This window comes from Argiope bruennichi, chromosome 6 (assembly GCF_947563725.1).
Source record: "Argiope bruennichi chromosome 6, qqArgBrue1.1, whole genome shotgun sequence".
NCBI lineage: Eukaryota > Metazoa > Arthropoda > Arachnida > Araneae > Araneidae > Argiope > Argiope bruennichi.
The window spans coordinates 110,248,709-110,262,141 of record NC_079156.1 but is presented as its reverse complement, the minus strand read 5'-3'; the positions used below and the strand labels follow the sequence as shown (position 1 = coordinate 110,262,141).

The 13,433-nt window shown below is 31.7% G+C and overlaps 1 protein-coding gene across 1 annotated transcript in view; it reads right to left on the bottom strand.

Moving 5' to 3' along the window:
• Positions 1-13,433, bottom strand: part of LOC129971169 (glucose transporter type 1-like) — a 162,397-nt gene that overhangs the window by 64,997 nt on the left and 83,967 nt on the right. The window contains exons 4-5 of the mRNA XM_056084699.1: positions 12,841-12,965; positions 5,911-5,979 (exon numbers count right to left, since the gene is read on the bottom strand). Coding sequence (XP_055940674.1) covers positions 5,911-5,979; positions 12,841-12,965 — 194 coding nt within the window. The remainder of the gene's footprint in view (positions 1-5,910; positions 5,980-12,840; positions 12,966-13,433) is intronic.

Here is a 13,433-nt window from a genome sequence, read left to right as displayed (position 1 = left end):
TTCTTTATCTCACACAAAATGACGTGTCTTGATTTGTTACTTAAATTAACCAAATTAATTAATGAATCAAATTAAATATATCTAAAAAGATAAATGAATCCCTTTTCTTATTCTAATTTCAAGCCTAAAAATATTTTAACATAATATGACTAAAAAAAATTGTCCCTTTAAAGGGTTAATGTGTCGAATAAGCAATGCTTTATAATATTGAAAATAGGAAATTTTTCTATTTGCTGGTTTTCTACATCTAACTTGCTGACCTGCAGTGGAAAAGTATTTAATTTGCTAAGAGATGATCAGATTAGGAGAAAGATTTAATCAAGTAAAATGTTTAGGCAATTTTAACATAAAAATATTTTGATTTATAAATAACAGTTCTGTTTATTTGACAATTATATTTTCAATTTTTCTAAGTGGTTGGTATGTTATAGAAAAACCATTAACTTTAACAGGCATACATTTCTGCTTTATTTTAATAATTCCTTTTATTACTTTCTTGTATACGCAGTGTAGAGAAAGAACAGTAATCTTCAAAAGATTCGAACTCGAGGTTTTGACGTATCCCCTCGTTTTAGACCTTTCTGACTTCAAAAAACACATTTTTGGAAAATGTCCGTGTGTCTGTCTAAGACAAAGATAATTCAAAAACGCTTTGAGCTAAAAGAATGAAATATGGTATGCGGTTTTGACACCAAATTTGCAGATTTCTATCAAATTTTGAATAAAATCTGTTCAGAGGAAATTCATCTCCTGTATATAAGTTAACACTATAACTACAAAACAAATAAAGCTAGATAGATGAGATTCGGTACACAGATTTAACATCTAGAATGTAGACACATATTAAATTTTGAACCAAACTCAACTGAGGGTCGACTGTCTGTTGGTCCGTACTTTGCCAACACACACTTTCTCTTTTATTATTAGAAGAGATGAAGAGTTTCATACATTGTCTTTATCTCCTACCGAATCCGAAGAATAGTCATTCAAATTCTAGATTTTAAAAGCGTTATATGTTGAGGATCACCATTAGCTGTACATCAAATATTGTTTATTATTCTGATTTTGCGTTTTAATTTCTGAATAGCTTTAGAATACAACGATACAGAAAACGTGAGATAGTTATTTAGTGCAGTTATGCAATAAGGAATCAAATAATATTTTAGTTATTTAGGATACACTGATGTGACCTCTATAGAATTTAATTTAATCTTCAATGCGAGGTTGACTCGATTCTGTAGTTTCCAATGCAAACATTCTTATTTACAATGTGACAAATATTTTATAAAAAGACTTAAGAATTTTACCATCAAATTCAATAAAATCAGCTATGTTTCAAAATACGTATATTGCAAATGTTTCTCCTTTACATCCAGCTATCCTTCTCCTTATATAAACCAGCGGGAGTTGTCCTCTAAAACTTTTTCGCGCACTCTCTAATAAAGGTATTACTCCAAACTACGCCTTACAGGGAATTGGCGTATAATGGCAACGGTATATTAATTTTTGGCGTGAATTCAGCATTTTTATTGAATATGCCGTGTCATCTTTGGCGAGTTAAGTCCTGGCATGTGGTTATTAACATTCAGAAGTCGAATCAGTATTTTAGACACACTTTATCCGATCGATTGAAACAAAAATTTACACTTGTAGTCACCAAATCCCATGCCCATTTATATACTTAACTCATTGCGTTTTTCAGTTAATATGTTTCTGAATATAAGACGTACAGACGCTTCACAACTCATTAGATTTGGCTCTAAATTTGATAGATGCACTACATTATAGATGCTAAATGCATGTGTTAAATTTTATCTCTTCGTTTTGTAGTTATCGTGTTTGTTAACTTATATCCGAACAGCCGTGCAGACAGACTGCTCTGACCAGATTTTGCTCTAAATTTGATAGAAATCTACAAATTTGGTATAAAGACTGCATTTCATCCGTTTAGCTCAAAGCAGTTTTGAGTTATTTTTGTCACAGACAGACGGACATTTTCCAGAAATACGTTTTTCGAACACAGAGAGGTCTAAAAATTAGATATTCGCCAAAATATCGAGTTTGTATGTTTTGACAATTACTATACTTAATCTATACTACTGTAAAGATTCAGCTTAATCACCCTGAAACCCTGGCGACCACTGTGACATTCCCTTTTCCCACACTCGATAATTGGCATCTGTATAATCAACGGTGTAAAACTCCCACATGTTAAGTGCCTCCAGATTGCCAAATGGGGGACCCTCCTTTTAAGTACGGTCATCTGGCCAATGAGTGTGAGTCCAGATAAGGAACCACACGTGAGTTTTCCAGGGAAATAAATCGTGTCTTCGACAGGGGAGAGTGTCAAACCCTCTTGATATAAATCTTCATTTTTTCCATTGTGGAGGGTTTATCATCAACGGACATTCCCACGGTACGACCGGAGACCATTTAGATTTGATCTGAACGTTGATTGTGTATCAGGGAGCCCAAGTGTACCAATGGGGACATGACAGGTGGAGTTTGAGAGAAAAATAAAATGCGAGATTTTTCGGAAGAAAAAAAGGAGAGTGATTGGTCGTGAGGAAAGGTCAGAGAAGCTTCGTGTGAATCGGACTTCTGAGTAAAACTCCACCCGAAGGAAATGCGGTGGATTCCTAGAGCAATCCCTGTAGTAACCTGAGACGCCAACAGCCTTTTAGCTGTTCTTGTGAAGTTGTTTTCTCCGAAAGTATTCGAGGAACTATTCTTATTTAATTTTCAACTGCGATATAAATAGTACATTTATTTAACCTAGATGAGAAAGTTGTTTTTTTATGTAAATAAGGCTGTAAATAAAGAAAATTGTCTATAATCGTTACCCTTTATTGGACAGGATCAAGTCATTACACTACATATACAAGAAAGGAAAAATATCACCACGCTTATTCGTTTATTTAAACATGCAATTATGAAAATACAAAACGTAAAGCATGTTCATCGCTGTTTCATGTCTCAGAATCCAACTAATGCAAACAGAAAACCACACACGCAAATATGACATATCGTAAAGAAACGTGCCACTACACGCAAAATTTATTCAAACCTTACCCGAAAATTTAAATTCCCAGTAAAACATCTTCACCAACAAAGCACATCCTTAATAGGTCGACTCAAACCGAAATTAAACGGAGATTTGAACTAAGACTCTTGGTGCTTCGGAGCCCATTTGGGGTATCATGCATAAGAACCCACCGCCCTAATGCCCTACCACGGAAAGAATAATGAATAGGTCGATTAAATACTCTTCCACCGCAGCCCTTGCCGTGAACACTGGGGCGCGAATGCAAAAATGTAGAAACATCGCGTAATTTCGCCCCTTTTCTTCTTCAAGGCCAAGAGTACACCCTGCAGCCGCCAGCCCTTGGAAAGTTTAATTCCTTGCATACAAATTGGGAAAGAATTTAAAGCTCTGGCGCAGGGAAAGAATTAAATTTTCCTCTGAACCCTTCCTTTTTACTTCTTGCCAGGAGACAGTGATTTTCTTTTCAATTTTTTCCCCTTTCTTCTTGTAATTTAATTCTGAGAGTAAAGAACCTCCCCCTTTTTTCATTTAAAAGTTATTTGTAGTACCCACCAAACCTTAAAAGAAAAAAATAGTTAAGGTTTTGTTCTTTAACTTTTTTGTACCTTTTTCATCTCCTCTTGGGCGAGTTTGTTACAGTTTTTCGGTAGAGGAGAGGAAAAAAAGAACATGGTTGATCCACTGGGTTTTTTTAAACATTATATTACGGAAACTTTTTGGAAAAGAATAATGAAATAAGATTTATATATAAAAAAGGGATAGTTCCCATCGCCTTGTTTAACAGCTATAATTAATCCACTTTGACGGCGGTAAGCAGAAAAGGGTACAAATAAAAAAAAAGTCAAAGAAAAAAAGAAAGATTAAAATTTCCGTTGGTGGAATTTCGAAACGCGAATCCAATTTTCAATCATTGAGAATATATCGAAAGGAAAAAGATAGGTCTGTGATTTTGAAAAAACCTGTCCAAAATTTTTGAATTATGCATGCGACGGCATGTATATGGAGAGCTCCTTTTGAACATCTGAATAAATAGGGTGTTTGTATGACAAAAAAAACTGAAAGGCAAGAATTTTTCCAGTGATGGGTGATTAGGTGTACCTCGGTAAAAATTTGGTGGTCACTCCATTTTCAAAACAAAATGCTGATGTCTTCCATTTGTGAAATTAGTTACTGAAACGATTCAGTGCCATGTATTGCATCACAGAAAATAAAGATTAATTAAATGTATTATTGCAATAAACTGATCATTTAGTTGTCTAGTTAGTTATTCGATCTAGTTTAACTGAGCGGGTTAGCCGGTAGAGAATTTAGTTGATTCAAATTAGAACATCAAGGATAGGAGGAAATAAAATTAAAAAAAAATATGAGATAAAAAAACAAGAATAAAGAAAACATAAAAGGGACAAAAATTATTTTATGAAGGAACGAAGAATCTAAAACATATGTAAGGATAAAACCGATTCATTGCTTTATCGGATATTTAATCGTATGCATTTCTTCCTTATTGAAATCTAAGGAAAAAATATTCTATTTAATAGCTATGAAGTTTATATATGGAATAAGAAAGCAAAATCGTAATATCATGAAAAAAAAACAACAACATGTAATTAAAACTAGAACTACCGGAGATCGACATAGACATAAGTTCTACCAGAGATAGGCATAGCCATAGATTCTACCAGACGTCGACATAAGCATAGATTCTATCAGAGGTTGACATAAGATTAGATTCTACCAAAGATTTACATAAGCACATATTCTATATAAGATTACATAATAACATAAGCATAGATTCTACCAGAGGTTGACATAAGCATAGATTCTACCAGAGGTTGACATAAGCATAGATTCTACCAGAGGTTGACATAAGCATAGATTCTACCAGAGGTTGACATAAGCATAGATTCTACGAGAGGTTGACATAAGCATAGATTCTACGAGAGGTTGACATAAGCATAGATTCTACGAGAGGTTGACATAAGCATAGATTCTACCAGAGGTTGACATAAGCATAGATTCTACCAGAGGTTGACATAAGCATAGATTCTACCAGAGGTTGACATAGGCATAGATTCTACCCTATATCTACATAGGCATAGATTCTAACAGAGATTAAACACTCATTTTAAGTGGCCTGGTAGTTTTGGTGCTAAAAAATAGATTATCCGAACAGTTACATTTGTGATGGGATCAATGATGCCGTGGGAATCAACTCTTCTAGAAACCTTTATGCACACAATAAACAGAGCAGGTGTAAGACTAATAATATAAAGTCTATAGCTGCAATACAATCAATTTATTGAAAAAAACTTTTCTGAAATAATCATTACTATTACTAAACACAAGATAATTAATTGATATTAAATGCAGCCATTATTTCAGTTAACGTAACAATATTTGTATCTAAATGGTCGCCGAAGGCAGCTAGTTAATAAAATGTATGAAGAAATATCAGTTTTCTTGAATGTTCATACTGTTACCTATAAATCAGTAGATAGGAAGTTTGAGGGGGTGGGTGGATTAAATAGTCCCGCTAGATATGCATTCCCTTCAAATCAGAGGTTTAGTCTATAATTATATATCTTCCAATACCAAACAAAGCTCTCCAATCCAGAAGAGGGTCCATTGTCAATTAACTCCATCCTAAACAATTGAGATTGCTTAGCTGACATCCTCATTAAATATTAATTCCTTATTCTTACCGAGATTAATCAGTGATGCCACGCGGAGAGCCTAAAACTTATCAAGTCGACGATGATTGATTGCGATGGATGCGTTTGGTCTGTTAATGGCTTAGCCTTCATCCATTCGCATCATTAAAAATTGAAAGAATGGCAGATAAGAAGTGAAGTGAAAGCACTTACCGAGACCTCCTCGAAGCGTAACAGGAGAAATTTCAGAAAGATACATAGGCACCAGGGCTGTGTTCAGTCCTATTAAAACACAAAAGTGATTATTAAATACAGCATAAATTGGATTTTAAGAAATCTGCTTAAAACTTTATTTAACAGATTAATGTCAATATTTTTACTAGCTTTTATTCTTTTTTGTAACTATAAAGTTATTTTACAAAATATCACTAAAGATAGTTTTCATAATTTTAACATTAAACAGAACCGCCTCCTTAATTTTAAGTTCTAATCTCTACATTTAACCCATGATTATTTGTTTTGAATTAAAAAAAATCGTTTATTATAGTAAATTAGTCATAGGTTACGAAAAAAATAAATAAAAAAAAATCCAGTGGTATACATAATATGGTATATTTATTTAAAAAAAAAAAGCTATATGTAATATAGATATCAGATAAATCACACCTTTATAGGGAACTCGACAATTGAAAATATCTCTTCAAGTAACATACTGAACTTCATCACCTATCACATTCAAATGTAAAAACTATATAACTTAACTCCCCAAAGTAACGTCAACTTTTTTTTCTTTCATACGTGATATTTTATCAACGGGTTGTATTTATTATCAACATTCCATATTATTGTATTAATAATATGAATTATTAATACAATATTCCATATTATTGTATATTAATATATTATTGTATTTATAATAACAACATTGTATTTATTATCAACGGGTTTTTAGAATAAAATTAAGTGGAACTGCATGTAGACAATTAGCAACAATAGGATTTAAGGATTAAACAATGGGAACTGAGCTTCTACAAATTTAGCAAGAATTAGCTAAGTATTCAGAATTATAAGCCAAGAATTCAAAATCTGAAACAAAAATAGAGCATTGTTCTGACTAGCGACCTGTATGTGCGAACTCAAAAAAAGACCAGAACGAGAGAAGCTATGCTGGAGTGACGTGAGGATGAGTGGTGTTATGTGGCAAGACGATGTGTGTGTGATGTGTTAAGAGGAATATGGCCTCAGAATACTGTTAACAAACGGCCCATTTAATGCTGAAATAACTTTATATCTTTTATATATGTGTTCCTGTGATGGGTGCAATTAATTACTTATTAAAACATATTCCACTAACAGGTTGTTGACTATTATTTGCTCTTAAAAGACGTCACAGCATGAAAAAATGAAATTTCAAAATTTATAAGTACACCAAGCAAAAATCTCTCAAGAAATCGCCGAGTAACAGGCTCAAATTCTGTTGCATATATGATTGCCGACGTAAACCATGTGTTGGAAGATTAAAACTCGATTCATCTCAGCAGTCAAAAGTTTTCAACTGATTCATTTCCATAATGATCAACGCCAATAAACTACCAATTTAACACCAATAAACTGTTGGCGTTAAGTTCAACAATTTTAAATAAGTGAACATTTTTACAAATATTATCCCTCTTAATGAATTATAAAGTAAGTTTTTATGCTTAGTATTGTTCTTATGCTTAGTATTGTTCTTATGCTTAGCATTTTTCTTATGCTTAGTATTGTTCTTATGCTTAGTATTGTTCTTATGCTTAGTATTACTCTTATTGCTCTTATTTTTATTGCTCTTATGCTTAGTATTGCTCTTATTCTTATTGTTCTTATTCTTATTCTTATTGTTCTTATGCTTAGTATTGTTAGTACTTCAGTATTGTTCTACGTATGTGAAACATATTTTAGCAGTTGAGTGGTCAAACATAAACTTTCGAAAACTTAACCCTTTGCACTTGAAAAAGTAATTCGATGCTGAATTATTCACCTAATACAAAGACTTGTTTATTGCTCAGAAAAATAAATATATACAATTGATTTCTGTTGAATTCTCCTGTTTAATTAATTTGTATCTTCTGACTACTCTGTAGATATTTTTAACAAGTAAAATTAGATAAATAAATAAAACGTCAAAATGATGAACCGTCTTGAAGGGTGAGTGATTCACCCTCCGAGTGCATAGGGTTAAATTTTATTTATTTATTACGGGAAGTATATTATGTATAATAAGCCATGATAAAACTGACGTAAGTTTACATCGAGACATAAAAGCAAAATAAAGCGAAATTTTCCCTTTAATGGTTTTTACAACGAGATTTTTATAGGGATTTCTTTGCCACGTGTAGATTTAGGAAAAGGAAAATTAATTATCTTTAAAAGAATGTGCTAACCATTAAGGATTGTATCCCTTCACTTGGAGCTTGAGAAAATGATGAGTGAACAATTTTATACAGCGTGTGCTGAATTAATTAAATAAGAAAGTAAGAATAGGGTCAAGAAATTTAGAATGAAGTAAATATGGGTTAAGTTAAGAAAAAGTTGAAAATAGATTAAGATTTAAATTAGATTTAAAATATCATTACATGTATAGGTTCTTATATTTCTATTTTGTCGTGATTTCAATTAATTTCAAATGAATTTGTGCTTCAAATTATAAACAAATTTAGCAAATATGTAAATGCTGCGTTTATAAATATTTAAATTAATTCGAAATATTCTAGAATTTTACATGATTTGATTGTGGATTACCATTCTATTTTAAACCAATTTATATGGGATGTGGCCGTTGACATCAAAATTAATTACGGGCAAATTTTGAAGGAAATCCATCAAAAAGAAGTACGACTATATCGTTTGCATGTAGAAGCGATAACACCTCTGGCGATTTTTCCTCACAGCCGCTAGAAGTTCTTCCTTCGAACCCCGAACCCTGATGGGGCCTTAAAATTTGTTCGATGTACATTTCGTTGCTTAATAAAAACCAATTATAATATTGGCTAAGAAAAGAAGAGCTCCAAAATAATTTTGCAACTGTATTATAGTCGTATGGTGCTAAAACAGACTAATTAATAATAGCAATATAATCCGCTACTAAATAAATAGATTAAATTTCACATAGATTTCATTTTATAACAAGAATTGTAACTCTGCATCAAGATTAGAGCGAAGTCTATCGACTGGTTGACTATATAGCGCCATATGTGAATACAAAATTTAAGTGAAGGGACAAGTTAGAATAATTAATTTCAGCATATAATTGAGATTACCAAATTTATAGATATCGCCAAATTTTGAGATAAATCATCAAATTAAAGATTTTCTATTTTTAGATTCACCTGTGCAGGAACAAAATGACTTTAAAACACTGGTTAAATAAATATAATAAGATAAATGGTTTTTAACTCCAAGATTGGAATTTTGAGACTGATTTTCAAACCAGTCCTTCAAAGAGATAAAAATTGAAAATATATACAACAAATCTAAATACAACAATGCATTTAACAGTGAAACCATTAAGGAAAATCTAGGAAAATAATGAATAAACAAAGAATCAAGTCTTTCAAAGAGATAAAAAAAATCCAATATATAACAAATCTAAACACAAGAATACATTTAACAGTGAAAACATAAAAGAAAAATCTAGGAAAGAGCGCTTTCATTTGTTTAAGCAACTGCACGTATGAGTGAACGGAATAATTCTAAATCACTGGTTAGATAAATAAAATTAGATAAGTGATTTTAACTCCAAGATTGCAATTTTGATACTGATTTTGAATCCAATTCCTCAATGAGATAAAAATTCAAAATGCAAGCAACGAATCTAAATACAAAAATACACTTTACAAGTGAAAACATAAGAAAATCTAGGTGAAAATATTTTCATTTCTTTAAACAACTGCCTAAACAGAATAATTCTAAAATAGTGGTTAGATTAATAAAATTAGATAAGTGCTTTTTAACTCCAAGATTGCAGTTTTGAGACTACAAAGTTGAGTTTGTTCTTCAAAGAGAAAAATCCACAAAACATACAACGAATCTAAACACAATAACACACTTTACAGTGAAAGCATATTAGAAAAATCTAGGAACAAACACTTTCATTTGTTTAAAAAACTGCATGAACAAAATAAATCTAAAACACTGGTTAGATAAATAAAATCAGATAAATGATTTTAACTCCAAGATTGCAGCTTTCAGGCTGATTTTGAATCCAATCTTTAAAGAGACACTAAAAATGCATACAACGAATCTAAATACAACAACGGACTTTACAGTGAAAACATGCAAGAAAATCTAGGAAAGAACACTTTCAATTGTTTAAACAACTGCCTATGTGCATGAACAGAATAATTCTAAAAGGCTAGAAGATAAATAAAATTAGTTAAGTGATTTTAATTCAATTGGAGTTTTGAAACAACAAAGCTGAGTTTATCTTTCAAAGAGATAAAAATCCACAATGCATACAACGAATCTAAACACAACAACACACTTTATAGTGAAAACATTATAAGAAAAATCTAGGAACAAACACTTTCATTTATGTAAACAGCTACCTGTGTCCAAAAAAGGACTTAGCTTAACCAAAATAAAGCTGAAAAATATCTTTTCAAGAATATTGGGGCAATTGCTTTCACATCTCGCAGAAAAAGATGCTCTGCTTCTACAACACGTCCGTCGTTCATTCTGCGTCGAATAAAAAGAAACAATTCTTGGGCAAGAATGAAAGAGGAATGGAAAAAGAGGATGAATAAGAACTCATCTCGGAGCTTCCTGGCGTTTATGTCGGCGAAGAAATGGCCTCGATGTGTCCACAGGGAAATAAGAGATCCGGGCACACCACGAAGGAAAGTTGGGGAACAAAGTTTTTGATAGTCCGGGCGCAGGCCGAAGGCGCTTTTATTTGTTGCAGCGGTTGCACTTTAACTACTCCGGTTGGCTCCCGGTCTCGGACTCTGCGGCTCTTGGAAAATGTTTATGATGTTTATTTACTGAACGTTATGTTTTTATTTTATGTCAGGAAATGAAAATGATTTGTTTTTTTGTTCGCTTTAGAAGACTTCTTGGATGTTCTTGTGTGTTTTTTATTTGAAACAAGATAAATTCTCTAATGAGAAGCATTGAAATGTTTTTATTTACAAATAAGAATAGGTTTAATAAATGTCATTATCAGGTTTCAAGAAAGCTTGATTCTCAGTATTAGCCTTCTTTCAGGTTTAGGTCAGTTCAACTATTCATTTTTGATGATATATGGGAAATATTCTGAAGCGAACTTTTGCAACTATCTTTTGCAAAGAACTAATTTTTAAACCGGTGCCCTTTCTCTTAATTCTACGCAATATCAGAAGAAGAAGTACTGAAAGAGCGTACTACATAAAAGATATTTCCACATAATCGGTTGAAAAAAATGAAGGATATTTCCATAAAATAGGCAGGAAAAAAAAAGGAAGGATATTTTAATAAAATCAGTCGAAAAAATACAAAAGGAAGGATATTTTAATAAAATCAGTCGAAAATATACAAAATGAAAGATATTTCCATAAAATCAGTTGAAAAAATACAAAAGGAAGGATATTTCCATAAAATCAGTTGAAAAAATACAAAAGGAAGGATATTTCCATAAAATCAGTTGAAAAAATACAAAAGGAAGGATATTTCCATAAAATCAGTTGAAAAAATACAAAAGGAAGGATATTTCCATAAAATCAGTTGAAAAAATACAAAAGGAAGGATATTTCCATAAAATCAGTTGAAAAAATACAAAAGGAAGGATATTTCCATAAAATCAGTTGAAAAAACACAAAATGAAGGATATTTCCATAAAATCAGTTCAAAAACACAAAATGAAGGATATTTCCATAAAATCGATTCCAAAGTCTGTGCTCTACAGAAGAACACCACTGTTTTATATTAATATCTCAATTTTAAGCTACAATAAAAGATATTTTATATTTTGCATTCTTTCCGACACTGGTAATCCAATAATCCATAGCACTTGTTGCAGATATATTACATATAACGAATATCCACAAATTATTGAAGAATAGATAATTCCGAAGAATTTTAAGTAATTAAAACATTACTCAAAATTATTTAATAGGCATTTATTATTGACTAAATATATAAGTGAAATCATTTTACTTAAAAAACACACAATACGATTTTGTTGATCAAACAAATTAACATTATTTGTCAGACATTTGCATTTTTTTATTAAACAGTAAGCATTTGTACTTTAAGTCATCATTACTCAGATTACATCATCATAGCAAACTCCCATATGCATTTTGTAATAAGGAACGACTACAATGTTTTTGCATTTATATAGGAACAAGAGTCCACTTTCTTTTAAAACCATGCTAAAAAAAATTTCACTAATTGCTGTGAGCGAGGATTCGGGAAGAGTTTATTTTCGGCGTTTCTTGTAATTTAATTTTCTGTAGTTTTTCCCCTATATATCCGCAACTCTGTAGCCTTCACCGTAACAACTGAGGGAATTTCATAACAGTTGGAGGATATGGTGTTTGAAAACACACCTAATATTTTTTTAGTCAGTTCTCAAACTTTTTTTTAGTGAAACAACTTGGAGAGATGTCGAAACGATTGAAAATAACATATAAAACATTAACCACTTTCTAAAGTTCTAAAAAATTCTTGTGTGAGATTTCTGCAAAAAACTGCTTAGAGTTTCCAATTTTCTATTTTTTTTTAATTTGTTGCAAATAATGGCATGATAAATAATCTGCAATCTCATGGCGATTTGTGAATTAAATTATGGTATTTAAGAGATAAGAATCAATTCTTCTTAAAGTTTATGTCAGGACACTGAACATATAATCGCGATTTTCCAACAGGTACAGTATCCTAACCCACAAAGATACCGATTCAAATAGGAAAAGCAATAAAGAAATATATTTAATCATGAAAACAGTAATATTATCAGCATATTATGCACTTTAACTTTTAATTGACCGGGTGATACATTAGGCTTTCATTCTAAGACTGATAGGTTAAGGACTATTTAAAGTATGGTTAATTCCAAGGCTGGAATCAAATTATTGAAAAATAATGCCATTTTGTGTCAATCAAAAATGACCGTCTGGGAAGGTCACTCACCACAATTGAAGCCAATGGCTAGCCGACCCAAAATGAGCATTTCGTAACTTCCACAGGCCTTGCTGAAAGTCATGAGGGCTGCACCCGCCACACCCATGATGTTGTTCAGCAAGAGACCACCCTTCCTGTAAGAAAAGCAAACGATAGTGGTAAGATTGTATTATTTACATATAAATTAAGTACAGAATTAGCTTCAAGAAAAAGATTTGTTATGAGATTGAACAGTAAATGAAACTTATACGATTAATCGATGATTGCCGACGCAAACCATGTGTTGGAAGGTTAAAACTCGATTCATCTCAGCAGTCAAAAGTTTTCAATTGATTCATTTCCATAATGACCAACGCCAATAAACCACCAATTTAACACCAATAAACTGTTGGTGTTGAATAGGTGAAAATTTTTACAAATATTATCCCTCTTAATGAATTATAAAGTAAGTTTTTATGCTTTTCAGTATTGTTCTATGTATGCGAAACATATTTTAGCAATTGCGTGGTCAAATATAAGAAACTTTTGAAAACTTTACCCTTTGCGCTCGAAAAAGGTTTTCGATGCTTAATTATTCACCTAATACAAAGACTTGTTTATTG